The 13,119-nt window shown below is 43.0% G+C and overlaps 2 protein-coding genes across 5 annotated transcripts in view; one reads left to right on the top strand and one right to left on the bottom strand.

Moving 5' to 3' along the window:
* Window positions 1–12,743, bottom strand: part of ZMYND12 (zinc finger MYND-type containing 12) — a 25,612-nt gene extending 12,869 nt beyond the window's left edge. For 2 of the 4 annotated variants that reach the window (XM_006164908.2, XM_006164909.2), the window contains exons 1-4: window positions 12,382–12,743; window positions 6,515–6,656; window positions 4,591–4,762; window positions 2,934–3,103 (exon numbers count right to left, since the gene is read on the bottom strand). In XM_006164908.2, the coding sequence (XP_006164970.1) occupies window positions 2,934–3,103; window positions 4,591–4,762; window positions 6,515–6,656; window positions 12,382–12,491 (594 nt within the window). In that variant the 5' untranslated portion in view covers window positions 12,492–12,743. Of the gene's footprint in view, window positions 1–2,933; window positions 3,104–4,590; window positions 4,763–6,514; window positions 6,657–12,330 lie in introns of all 4 variants that reach the window. The other 2 variants (XM_014582737.2, XM_014582738.1) reach the window with 2 other exon arrangements.
* A 245-nt stretch (window positions 12,744–12,988) lies between these two features.
* Window positions 12,989–13,119, top strand: part of PPCS (phosphopantothenoylcysteine synthetase) — a gene marked incomplete in the record, with an annotated part of 4,533 nt that continues 4,402 nt past the window's right edge. Inside the window, 1 exon segment of the mRNA XM_014582730.2 lies at window positions 12,989–13,088. Within this exon segment, the coding sequence (XP_014438216.1) occupies window positions 13,016–13,088 (73 nt within the window).

Below are 13,119 nucleotides of genomic sequence, written 5' to 3'. Positions count from 1 at the left end.
ACGGTGGCCCGCCCCCCCCCCCGGGGGGGGTGATTTCTCACTCTCTGTCTCTCTGTCTTTCTGGCAAGCACACACGCCCTATAGAAAAAAAATCTCTCTCAAAAAAAAAAAAAAAAAAAGACCAAGGATCTGTATAGATATATGAATGGCTAATAAGCACATGATAAGATGCTTAATATTGTTAATGATTACAAAAAGGCAAAATAAAACCACAATAAGATATCACTTTACACCTACTAGGACGGTTATAATAAAAAGAGGAAAAACAAAAACAAAGTCCAGAAAAAAACAAGTGTTGACAAGGATGTGGAACAAATGAAATCCTTGTACACTGTTGGTGGGGATATAAAATGGTGCAGTGGAAACAGCTGGACAGCTCCTCACAAAGTTAAACATAGTTAGCATATGGTCTAGCGATTTCTCCTCCAGGTATCTACCTAAGAGAGATGAAACGTGTGTTCACACAAAGACTTGTACACAGATGTTCAAAGCAACATTAGTCATAATAGCCCGAAAGTGGAAACAAATGAAATGTCCAGCAGCTGATGAACGGATAAAGAACTTGCACAGACTGCTACTTAGCAATAAAAGGAATGATCTATGAGATTCCCCCATGTTGTTCTCTGTGTCAGTAGCTGAATCTCAAACTAATTATGCTCAGTCAAAGAAGTCAGAGACAAAAGACCACATAAGATTGTTTACAGGAAACATCCAGAAAAGGCACATCCTTAGAGACAGAAAGCGGTTGCCTGGGGCTGGAGTGGCAATAGGGATACAATCCAGGCTTGGGAAAAATATTCTTCAGCCCAAATGATCTAGCCTAGACCTGCCTCAGAGCAGAAAATGGAGACGAGGGATCTCTTAGGGTGGTGGAGGTGTTCTAAAAGTTGACCGTGTCGATGTTTGCACAACTCTGTAAATTTACTAAAAGTCATTGAATTGTTCTCTTATAATCGGTGAATTTTATGATATGTATCAATAAACTGTTTTCTTAATTATTAGAATTTAGCTGGGTACATGGCCCAGTTCAAGACAGACTGTTCCTCTGCTTAACTTGCTGGAGGATGCAGAGTAAAGAGAGGAAAACTAGGGGCTGGCAGGTGGCATGATGGTTAAGGGTGCTGAGCTCCCATATGGCCAACCGTGGTTCAAGTCCTGGACCTGGTGGCTTGCTTTCTCACTTTCTTTCTTCTCCCCTCCCCCCATCACATTAAAAGAAGTAAATAAATAACTAAAGTTAAATAAAATAATTTAAAAAAAAAAAGAGGAAACCTAAATGAAGAATTGTATTAGTCAGAGGCCCAGGTGGTTACAGATGGCATCCTCAAAAGGATTACCTGAAGATGGCTTAATGGAAAAGTTATTTGAGACATGAAAGGGTTAAGGAACCATCAAGAGCTAGTGAAGTAGTAGGCACTTCAACAGCAAGAAACTGTTACCATCTCTGCACCTGAAAAAGCAAGAGGAGAAAACAGGGTGACCGGGGCCCAGCAAGAACTAGTGTCATAGAGGAAGACCACCTGGCAGGAGCTGCGGCCACAGAGGAACACTTACCCTGCTAGAGCTGAGGAGGGGCAGAAAAGCAGTAGAGAGAATAAATATCCAACCTCTCTCTCCTCCCACCTCCCCTCCCTGTATGCCTCCCACTCCCTAAAGCCAGAGAGCAATGGAGCCCAGGTCTGTAGAGCTCAGCCTCCCAGGACACAGAGTAGGGCACAGAATGGATCTGGGGTAGGGGGGCATGGAGATAACTAGCGTAAGAATGAATTTGTAGACCCTGTCTGGTGGCAGGCAACCAGAGCAGGACTGGCCGGTGGAGAGGCTAGTGGGGGGGGAGGGGTACAAAAAGAACTGACCTGTGCAAAGACCACACTCTGACCCTAACATAAACCAGACTTTAGGCTCAGCAACTCCTCTTACTGGTAGAATTTTCAGGACTGAAATCCTAATAAAAACCTCATAAATTTGGGAAGAATAGCCAAGTTATCACCCACATCATTCTACCTAACATTTATAGTTTTATAGTTTATAGAATAAGTTGTTATACATCTAGCTCACTTAAATTTAATAACCATACTATGAAGTAGAGTTATTAATGTTATTCTAAGAAATAATAGCCAAAGTACTATACATATATTGTCCTTTTTTTTTTTTAAAGAGAGATTTTGGGACCAGCAGATGGCGTAATGGTTACGTCTCTGGGCTCCCATGTAGTCGACTGCGGTTCGAGTCCTGGACCAGGCAGCTTAAACTCATGCCGGCACATGTGTGTGGACGCCTAAGATCCTGAGAGGAAAATGGAGAAGGGATTGTGGTGTGGCCATCATCCCTGAGGGGTGATTTCTCATTTTCTGTCTCTCTGGCAAACATACATGCCCTATAGGAAAAACCTCTTTTAAAAAAAGAATTTAAAAAATAAAATAGAGATTCTTGCCATAGAGTGCATGTGCTTGCCAGAGAGACAGAGAGAGACAGAGAGACAGAAAGCAAGAAATTACCCCCTCAGGGGGTGGCCATGTATAATCCCTTCTCCTCCATTCTTCTCTTGGGATTTTGGGCACACACACACATGCACCAGGTCCAGGACTTGAACCTCGGTCAACTATGTGGGAGTCCAGCAATGTAACCAATGCCATCTGCTGGTCCCTATTGGCCTATTGAGACTAGTAGCAAATCCCTTCTTTCATCCAATATGCTGTTCTGTTCTCCTTTGTTATCCTTAGGGCAAGTGAAGCTTGGGGGACAAATGTGTCTGGCCAAGGTTGCATAGCCAGGAAGTAGAAAGTCTTGAACTCAAGCTGTTAGAACTGTGTTCTTGCTAATACTCTACCCAATAGTCACTTAGAAACAGAAAAGTGTAAAGAAATGCTCAATTAAAAAAATAAACAAAGCTGTTCTAGAAACACCCAGTTATTATAATTTAGCTTGCTTACATCATTGGCCAGATGATAACGGGCTTCCTCATAGTTTTTCTTAGCCATATAGAGGAGTCCCAGGTTCCGATGCAGTAAAGAGTAGGTGGCGTTGCTACAGTGAGTTGATTTGAGGACCGTCCACTGGGCTTGGGATAGATATTCTTCAGCCTGAACAGTCTGGCCCAGACCTGCTCAAAAGCAAAAAAGGAGTATATAATTCATATTCTTGCCAAAGAACACATGACAAAATACGAGTTGTCACCCACTAATTCATTTATCTATCGACATACAAAAACTTGTATAACAATGTTCATGGCAACCTATTCATAAAAGCTAAAAATTAGAAACAACATGTCATCAACTGAAGAGTAAATAAATAAAATGTGGTTTATCCATTTCCATGAGTGAATTATTATTCAGTTATTAAAAAAAGTGATACATGAATAAAACTTGAAAATATTAAACTAAGTAAATGAATCCAAACACCAAAGGCAACATATTGTTTGATTCTCTTTATATGAAATGTCCAGAATAGGCTAATTCTCCTCTTGCAGCACCCACTGTGTCAGCTGTCTGCTCTGTCTGTGTTCTCCAAGCTCAGAACTGCTTTACCCATTTATAGCGGTGCATCTCTGAACTATGTGGCCCTAACCCAGGGACTAATGTAGCTACTACACTCCAGTTGAGTCAACAAAGTTTTGTCTCCCATTAGGTTGTCAGAAAAGTCATGATGTATATTTTCTGTTTTTCTATTAAAAAATGTATCATAACTTTTCTGACAACCCAATATGAATTTGTAATTGGAAAATCAGGTTGGAAATCAGATGCTAATTACTTTTTTTAAAAAAAGAATCATTTTATTTACCTTTATTTATTTATTTTAATTTGACCAGAGAGGGACAGAGTGAAAGAGAGAGAGAGAAAGTGAGAAAGCAAGTCACCAGGTCTGGGACTTGAACTATGGTCGGTCATGTGGGAGTCCAGCGCCTTTAGCCACCATGCCACCTCCCGGCCCCACTAACTAGTTCCTAATATCCACTGTGAACCTAGAGGACATGGAAATCAAAGAACTATACCTGACATTTGGGGGTGGCTGTCTTCTGCACCATAGGGTGGAAAAATCTGGTCTACAGAGAGCATAAATGAAGGAGATACCAGAGAGAAGTAGCAACAGCCTCAAGAAAAGGAAACTGAGAGCATGGGTCTTGGTTTCTTATAGCATTCCCAAGTCCAGTCATGAAGCTTCAACTCCCTAAGGACACTGCAGCATCCTAATACATTTCCTTCTTTTTTTTTTTTTAAAGAATTATTTTAACTCTATTTATTTTATTTTTATTATTTATTTATTTTAATTTGACCAGAGAGAGAGAGAGAGAAAGCAAGCTACCGGGTCCAGGACTCGAACCACAGTCAGCCATGTGGGAGTCTAGCACCTTAACCACCATGCCACCTGCCAGCCCCACATTTCCTTCTTTTGGTCGACCATCTTGAGTGGATTTCTTCCAGGTGTGGCCAAAAGTCTGTGACATCTCCTTCCTTATATTGTGCCAAACTTTACAGAAGCCCTGCTCTTCCACAAAAGGTACCATGGTTAAGGCAGTACTCTCTGGTCATTGCGTGACCCAGCAGAGGACTTCTCAAGGGCTCCAGCGCATCTTAAGTCAAGTTCACTCACCAAGGCTGGCCTCGGCCAACAACAGGTAGGCAGGCACCAGCTCTACAGAACTCAGGCCGTACACGTTCATGCGGAAGCGAAGGGAATGCAAAGCTGCTGGGACGGCATCTTCATGTTTTCCTTCAAAGAGATATTTCTGGGCTACGGTGTAGCAGAATTCAATCAAATGCTTCTGTGGATGAGAAAGTTAGACCATCAGAGACTGTCTGAAGGTAAAAGGCAAAGGTGGATACAGGTACACCTGGAAATAAGCCTAACACCTAATGAACTGGCTAAAGGCACACTGCGAGCCTGCCTGCAGTAACGTGAACGTGAGATTAAAAACAGGTAGGAAAAAAAAGGCAGACTTGACTCTGAGCTCCTCAAGGTCCAGGAACATGTGTTTTTTCATCTTAGTTCAGTGCTTGGCATATATGAGTGCTCATTATAAGTTACTAGATGAATGAGTATTATTTTTATATTTCTAATAAAACTTCAACAAAACTATCACATCTTAGGATATTCTAAAACTGCCTACTTGACTGAATTTTGAGAGAAGTATCTCATTCTTCTTTCTGGAACTATCATACCTAGCTACTATCAGAAATATCTTTAATTCTGGATTGTTCTAAGGCCACTATCAAAGTATCAACACCAATACTGATGAATCTGGTGTTTAGAAATGTATGCTTATAAAGGGTTAATTTTTTTGTGTAGTAATTGAGATGCCACCAATGTTATAATAATAGAGGCTAGTTCTACTAATCTTCTTTACTTTCTCACAAATATATTCAGATCACTGGCTAACTTCCCACTCTGTAGTCAAGCACTTATCATATTACTTGATATATGTTGGTGTGATGAGTGGAATCAAATCTCATCAAAATCCTTGTGTTTAAACCCTAACCTCTAGACCCTCAGAATGTGACTACTTTCAGAAATACGGCCTTTAAAGAGGTGGTTCAGTTAAAATGAGGACATTAAGGTGGAACCCAACTAATCTGACTGGTATTTTCACAAGATGTTGGACACAGAGACACACCAGGGATGCATGCACACAGGGATGCATGGACACAGCAAGAAGGCAGCCATCAGGTCAGCAGATGGCATGGAGGTTAAGGCAACTGGATCCCACAAGGATGGCTGCACAGTTTGAGTCCTGGACCCAGTGGCTGGAAATTACACCAGGCTCATATACATGTGTGCCCAAAATCTCGAGAGGAGAATGGAGAAGGGACTGCGGTGTGACCATCACCCTTGGGGATGCGCTCTCACTTTTCCTCTCTCTCTCTCTTTCTGTCTATGGCGAGTGCACGTAGCCTATAGCAAAAACTGAAAGGAAATAAAAAGCAGGCAGCTATCTGCAAGCCAAAGGACTCAGATGAGTTCAAGCCTGTCGGCACCTTGGTCTTGGACATGTAGCCTCCAGCCTGTGAGATAATAAATTTCTGTTGTGAGACCCACTCAGTCTGTGGCATTTGGTTATGACAGTCCTAGCAAACAAATACAGTGATTGTTCAGTAGAGACATGGAAAACTACCTCATGAATGCTACCGAGGACATAAAGATATGAAGTCTCTGCCCTCAACAAGGTCACAATGTGGTGATCTCAGCATGGTTCAAACTTTTCTTTTTTTGGAAAGGTTTTTGCTATAGGGCACATGGGCTCGCCAGAGAGACATAGAGAGATAGAAAGTGAGAAATAACCCCCCAGGAGGGATGGCCATGCCACAATCCCTTCTCCTCCATTCTCCTCTCGGGATCTTGAGCACACACACACACGTGCCCAGTGTGAGTTTAAGCTACTGGGTCTGGGACTAGGACCTCTGGGACTCAACTAGATGGGAGTCCAGCGACGCTATCTGCTAGTCCCTGACATAGTTCAACCTTAGTGGGTAGTGAAACCACACTTGTGAGTTAACCCTGTAACCATCCTAGGACCTACCTGCCGCTGCTGCTGCTGCTGCAGGCCATGCTGCCGTTCCTCCTCTGAGTTGTAGAAGGGCATGGAAGTGCGCAGTGGAATCAGGAGCTGACATATCTTCTCATGGATGCTGCCCCAGTCGGCTTTTTGATGTACCGCACCACTGACAATAAAGACATGAACTGGGTTATCTTTATCATTGTCCTGACCTAAGAGTCAATGGGCCCTCTGCCTCATCACTGGAAAAGTAGGCCCAACACAGACCAGACAAGGGCCAAAGGCCATTTCTGAGACACAAGTCTCTGCTTTCGTGTGGTTATTTGACGGAGTAAGCACTGTGCTGAGGTTGGGGAGAGGTGGTGGGAGGATGTTTCTAAAGGCATGTGTTCACATTCCAAAGTCTCACAGGGATGCTGTGGCTTTTCTGCTTAATTAATAACAACAAAGACAACTTTCTATTGTTCTAAGGTCTTTTTGATATGTCTGAACACTGAAGCTGATGCATTTGAGGGTTGTATTCTTGGTAAAGGAAAAGGAATTAACAGTTGATGAGACTCTAGGAGACACTTTACCAACACTTTTCCTATGACTGGCCACCATGCTGCAAGGCTCCTCAGAGTACCAACAGCATTTGTCTTCTGTATTCTGGGGGCAGGGTACGGGGGTGTGGATGGCATTCATATAGAATGTACTATGAATGCCCCCCACCCCCAGTGGTGAAGGAGGCAGTATTATGTGTAACTATTTAACTCCTTGGAAACAAAACAAAATTTGTTATTTCCATTTTAAGTGTAAGGAAGCACAACTGTGGAGAGATTAAGACATTACTCTGAAGATGTAAACCAAAACAAGTGGTTTTTAGCTCTCTAGAAAGAAGCCATGTGACAGTTTGGTTTACAGCTTTTCTGACTTACCCATGCATATTTTGCATTTTAAATACTCAATTGGACAGCACAGGTATAAACATTTGCATCATTGCAGAAAAATTCTGACAGCACTCTTACAAGATGTCTATTCTCACCTCTTAAAATAAGTCCCTGTATGGGACCAGCAGTTAGCATAATGGCTATGTCACTGGACTTCCATGTAGTCAACCACAGTTCTAGTCTAGGACCCAGTGGCTTAAACTCATACCAGATGCATGTGAATGTATGCCCAGGATCCCGGGAGGAGGATGGAGGGGAAGGGATTGCGGCATGGCCATCCCCCCTGGGGGGTGATTTCTCACTTTCTGTCTCTCTGTCTCTGTCTTTCTGGTGAGCGCACACGCCCTGTAGTTAAAACCTCTCCCCAAAAAATAATCATAATAATTCCCTGTATGAATAATTCCAAAATTATTACTCAACTGCTCCTTCTTCCTGTCATGTTTTTAAAAATATTTTAACTATAATAAAATTCACACTCTAAAATGCACCATTTTAGAGTATATAATTTAGTATTTGTTCATAAGGTTGTGTAAGAATTAGCATATCTAATTCCATGCCAAAATGTCCCCCCAACTGATGAAGAGATAAACAAATTGTGGTATATCCATAGAGTAGAATATTAGTCACTCAAAAAAGAGACTCTGTACCTGTAAACAAGCATTCCCATTCTTCTCTCCTCACAGTAATGCCCAGAAACCACTAATTTACTTCTGTCTCAGAATTTGGCTATTCTGAACATAGTACATAAATGGAAATAGGCAACATCTGGTCTTTCATTTAGAATGTTGTTTTCAAGGTTCGTCCATGTGGCAGCATGTATGAATATTTTATTCCTTTTTATGACTAATATTCTACTATATAGATATGCCACAATTTATTTATCCATTCATCAGTTGGTGAACATCTGGGCTGTTTCTACATTTTTGCCATTATGGAGACTGCTGCTATGAACATTTATGTACAATTTTTGTATGAATATGTTTTCAGTCTGTTGGGTATATACCTAAAAATGGAAATGCTGGGTCATATGAAACTCTATTTAACTTTCTGGGGGACTGCCAAACTGTTTTTTGTAGTAACTGTACCATTTTACATTCCCACCAGCAATGTATGAGCGTTTTAATTTCTCTACACCCTCATCACTTTTTTTCCTGTCTTTTTTATTATAGTCATCCTAGTGGATGTGAAGTGTATCTCACAGTGGGTTTGAGCTACATTTCCCTAATGATGTTAAGCATCTTTCTGTGTGCTAATTAGCCTTTTTAAAAATATGTACATCTTCTTTGGTGGGGTATTTATTCAAATATGTTGCCCATTTTTAAAAATTTTATTTATTCATTTATTTTATTTCAATTTGACGAGAGAGAGAGAGAGATAAAGCAAGCCGTGTCCCTGTTGACCAGGACTCAAACCATGGTCAACCATGTGGGAGTGTCTAGCACCTTAACCACCATGCCACCTGCTGGTCCCGTGTTGCTCATTTTTTAAAACTGGGTCTTTTGACTTGTTTAGTTTAGCCTTAAGGGTTCTTTAACTATTTAGGATACTAGATTCTTATCAGATATATGATTTGCAAATATTGTCTCATTCTGTGGGTTGTCTTTTCCCTTTCTTTATAGTGTTTTCTGATGCAGATTAGTTTTAAATTTTGATGGCATCCAACCAATCTATTTTTTCTTGGTTTCCTTGGCTTTTGATGTCATATCTCATAAACTATTAGCTAGTACAAGATCATGCAAATTTACAACTGTGTTTCCTTTAGAAAGTTTTATAATGTAAGCTCTTATATTTAGGTCTTTTTGTAGATGGAGGATTTTGCTTTACATTTTAATGACCGTGAAAGAGTGAGAGGAAGAGGGAGAGAGAAGTATTTTTGACCACTTCACAATCCTCTTGCTCAGCCTCCCAATTAGCTAAGACCCCAGGCACATGTCATTGAGCCCCCTATTTTAGGTTGGGCCAGGAACCAAACCTGGACCTCCCATGCAACCGCAGCCACCATGCAGCGGCACTGCCCTCTCACTTGTACTGCTGTGGCCAGGCCAACCATTATCATGCGTTTTCAAACTGAATTTAAATGTGGTTAAAAAAGGTATTTATTATACATTTAAATTTGTATTCTATATGTTAAATAAAAGGAAAAACTATTGCAAATTATATATCTATATGATATGATTTGCTAACCTATAATACTGAAGCCTCTTTTACTCATTGCTAATGTTTCAGTGTGTACTTTCATTAAATTACTAATTTTTATTTTAAATATTTTTTAGAGATTCTTTTTTCCTATAGGGCTCATGCCCTCACCAGAGAGAGAGAGAGAGACAGAAACAGAGAGACAGAAAGCGAGAAATCAGCCCCCATGGAGCTATACCACAATTCCCTCTACTCCATTCTCCTCTTAGGATTTTTGTGCACACACATACATGCACCTGGTGTGAGTTTCAAACCTCCAGATCTGGGACTTGAACTGCAGTCAGCCATGTGGGAGTCCAGCAACATTACCATTACCCCATCTACTGGTTCCTATTTCTAATTTTTGTAGAGATTTTTGCTGTAGGGCTTTTGCACTCGTTGGAGAGCCAGAGAGACACAAAGTGAGAAATCATCCTCCAGGGGTGATGGCCGTGCAACAATCCCTTCTCCATTCTCCTATCAAGATTTTGGGCATGCACACACACACACACACACACACACACATGCACGTCTGGTGTTGAGTTTCAAACTGCTGGGTCTGGGACTTGAACCATGGCAAACCACGTGGGGTTCCGAGTCTTAACCACTAAGCCACCTGCTGGTCCTGAAATTCCCCTTTTTAAAAATGTTCCATTCTAGGGACCAGCAGTTGGCGTAATAGCTATGCTGCTAGACTTCCATGTAGTTGACCGTGGGACCGTGGTTTGAGTCCCAGACCTGATGGCTTAAACTCACACTGGACACGTGTGTGTGCGAGCCCAAGATACTGAGAGGAGAATGGAGGACATCTCAAAAAAAAAAAAAAAAAAAAAAAAAAAAAAAAGTTCTATTCTAGGACCAGCTGGTGGCATGGTAGTTAAGGCAGCTGGATTCCATAAAGTCAACTACTCGGTTTGAGACCCAGACCCAACAACTTGAAAAATACATTGGGCATATGTGCGTGCATGTCCAAAATCCTGAGAGGAGAACAGAGGAGGGACTGTGGTGTGGCCATGTCATCCCCATGGGGGATGCATTCTCACTTTCTCTTTTTCTCTTCCTTTCTCTGGCAAGCACATGTGCCCTATAGCAAAATTACAACAACAACAAAAAAGTTACATTCTCTGAGAACATATTCACAATACAACATGCACAAGATTACACATAGTATATCAAATAAACATATTTAGAGAAAAAGAATAAAAGGAAATTCACCAAAATGTCAGGTTCTTAATCTCTGGATTGTGGGATTATTGATTATTTTTTTGCTTTCTGCAGTGAACATGAATTGCCTTTATAATTAAGTAAAAAATTATTTTACAGAAAAGAACTTTCATGAACTCGAATGGATTGTTCTTTTTGCTCCTTAAATTTGTGATGATTGGGACCAGCAGTTAGCATAATGGCTATGTCGCTGGACTCCCATGTAGTCGACCGCAGTTCGCATCCTGGACCCCATGGCTTAAAACTCACGCCAGGCGCTTGTGGTGTGTGCGCCCAAGATCCCGAGAGGAGAATGGAGGAGAGGGGATTGCGGCGTGGCCATCCCCCCTGGGGGGTGATTTCTTGCTTTCTGTCTCTCTGTCTCTCTCTGTCTGTCTGGCGAGCGCACGCACCCTCTAGCAAACACCTCTCCAAAAAAAAAAAAAGTTTGCGATGATTAAAAAAAGAAAACTTAGTGTGTCAGCTTGTTCCCAGGCCTAGTATGAGATGCTTTACATGCAGCTCAAAACCTGTAGAACAATTACCTTAGTTTTGTTTTATTGAAAAATAAATAATATTTTATCTTGGAGTCTCCAAGATAAAAGCACGGAAGTATGGAGAAAGATGAGAGAGAAAAGAAGTAAAATCTTAAAGAGAATTTAAAGCAAGTAGAAGAAAAACCTGGCAAACTCTGTTCTTCATTTGTCCTAGCAGTCCTCGAGGTAATGCCTTATCTCTCTTCAATGTTCCTTCCTACAGCAAGTTCCCACTGTAGTTGCCCGTGGGACGGTGGTTTGAGTCCCAGACCTGATGGCTTAAACTCACGGTCAACTACATGGGAGTCTAGCAGCATAGCTATTACGCCAACTGCTAGTCCCAAGTTCTCTTTAACTCAGCTCAAATGTTTCTTCTTGAGAGAAAACTTTCTAGACACTGCCCTATCATCATGCTCTCACCCTAGGAGGTCTCAGAGCTTAGCACGCCCTGAGAGACAGCATTTGTTGGGAGGGATGTATTATGACCTTTTTTTTTTTTTCTTTTTAAACAAGTCTGTCTGCTCTGGATTAGGGTTCTGGATATCAGCAACCTAACTGTTTCATGCTAGATCCCAAATAGGGCCTAACCTGAGCAAAACTCAGGGGATGCTATGCTGAATACCTCAAAACTGACCTCATTTTGTTCTACCCTCTCTACACCCTTGCCTTCTTAGCTGTGTGCCACAAGCTAGCTTTAATTCTCTTCCTCAAACACACCTGATTTCCCTCACTCAGAGCCCACTCGTGACACTTCCCGCAGTCACGTTCAGGAGAGATGCTCTGACGTTATCTTTAGATCAACAGCGTACCCACAGAAGCTGGCTGCCTGATCGCCCTCCATGTCCGTTAGCTGTCTCCTGACATTTATCACTCTGAAAAGACCCTGATGAATACCCTTTGGTTGTGGGACAGAAGGCAGACAAAGCCCCGAGGGGGCTTAGGGGCCGGTTTTGAAGCTGCCCCGGGGGTCCCTGGCAGAGCTACCGTCAAGGCTTACTGGGAAGAGGCAGAAAGTTGAGGCGCCCAGGTGCCACATTCCAGGGCCTACCAGTAATAAGTGACTGTGCAGGCCGCGCACACCCGCTCGGCCGGGGCTTCGCACACCTCACAGCAGAGCCGGCGCCCCTTTGGCACCGCCAGCGGGTAGATCACGTTCATGTTGCAGCCAGCGAGGTCGGTCTCTACGACGGTTGCCAGGTAGGACACGCTGTAGCCCCGAGTCACGTGACGACCGCAGGGCAGCCGGTGGGCAATATTTCAGGGGCAACGCAGAGGGCGTAGCTCGACTAATATCGGATGTCTATTTTGAGGTGAAAAGAAAAAAGTACAAATTCCACAAATCCCCAAATTTAAATGTCCGAAGGCCTTAACGCGGAGAGAACCCAAGTTCAAGGAGGTCTGTACGGTGACCGCTAAGGGTCAAGCAAAGCCAATTCTTCACCGAGGCTAGGAAACTAACATGAAGGTATGTGTACCCGGTCAAAAATACCCCTCAGGGCACAGTCACTTCCGCTGGACTCTGGGGAAGAACCGCGCATTTCTAGACTTGGCGACACGGGGACCTACGGTCCCACGTAGCAGCAGTGAACCGAGTAGAGGCTGCGCGCCGAGCAGGTACCGGGCGGGGGCGTGGCGCCGGCGGCCGCGGCGCGTGCGCAGGCGCACGGGGCGCTCCGGGGCTCATGGCGGAAATGGACCTGGTCGCCGAGTTCCCCCAGCCTGCCGGCGCTGCGCGCTGGGCCGAGGTTATGGCTCCCCCCCCGCCCCGGGCGGGGGGGCCGGGGGC

Source organism: Tupaia chinensis, unplaced genomic scaffold (genome assembly GCF_000334495.1).
Source record: "Tupaia chinensis unplaced genomic scaffold, TupChi_1.0 Scaffold143758_1, whole genome shotgun sequence".
NCBI lineage: Eukaryota > Metazoa > Chordata > Mammalia > Scandentia > Tupaiidae > Tupaia > Tupaia belangeri.
The sequence above is the reverse complement of the archived record's forward strand: the minus strand, read 5'-3'. Positions and strand labels throughout refer to the sequence as shown.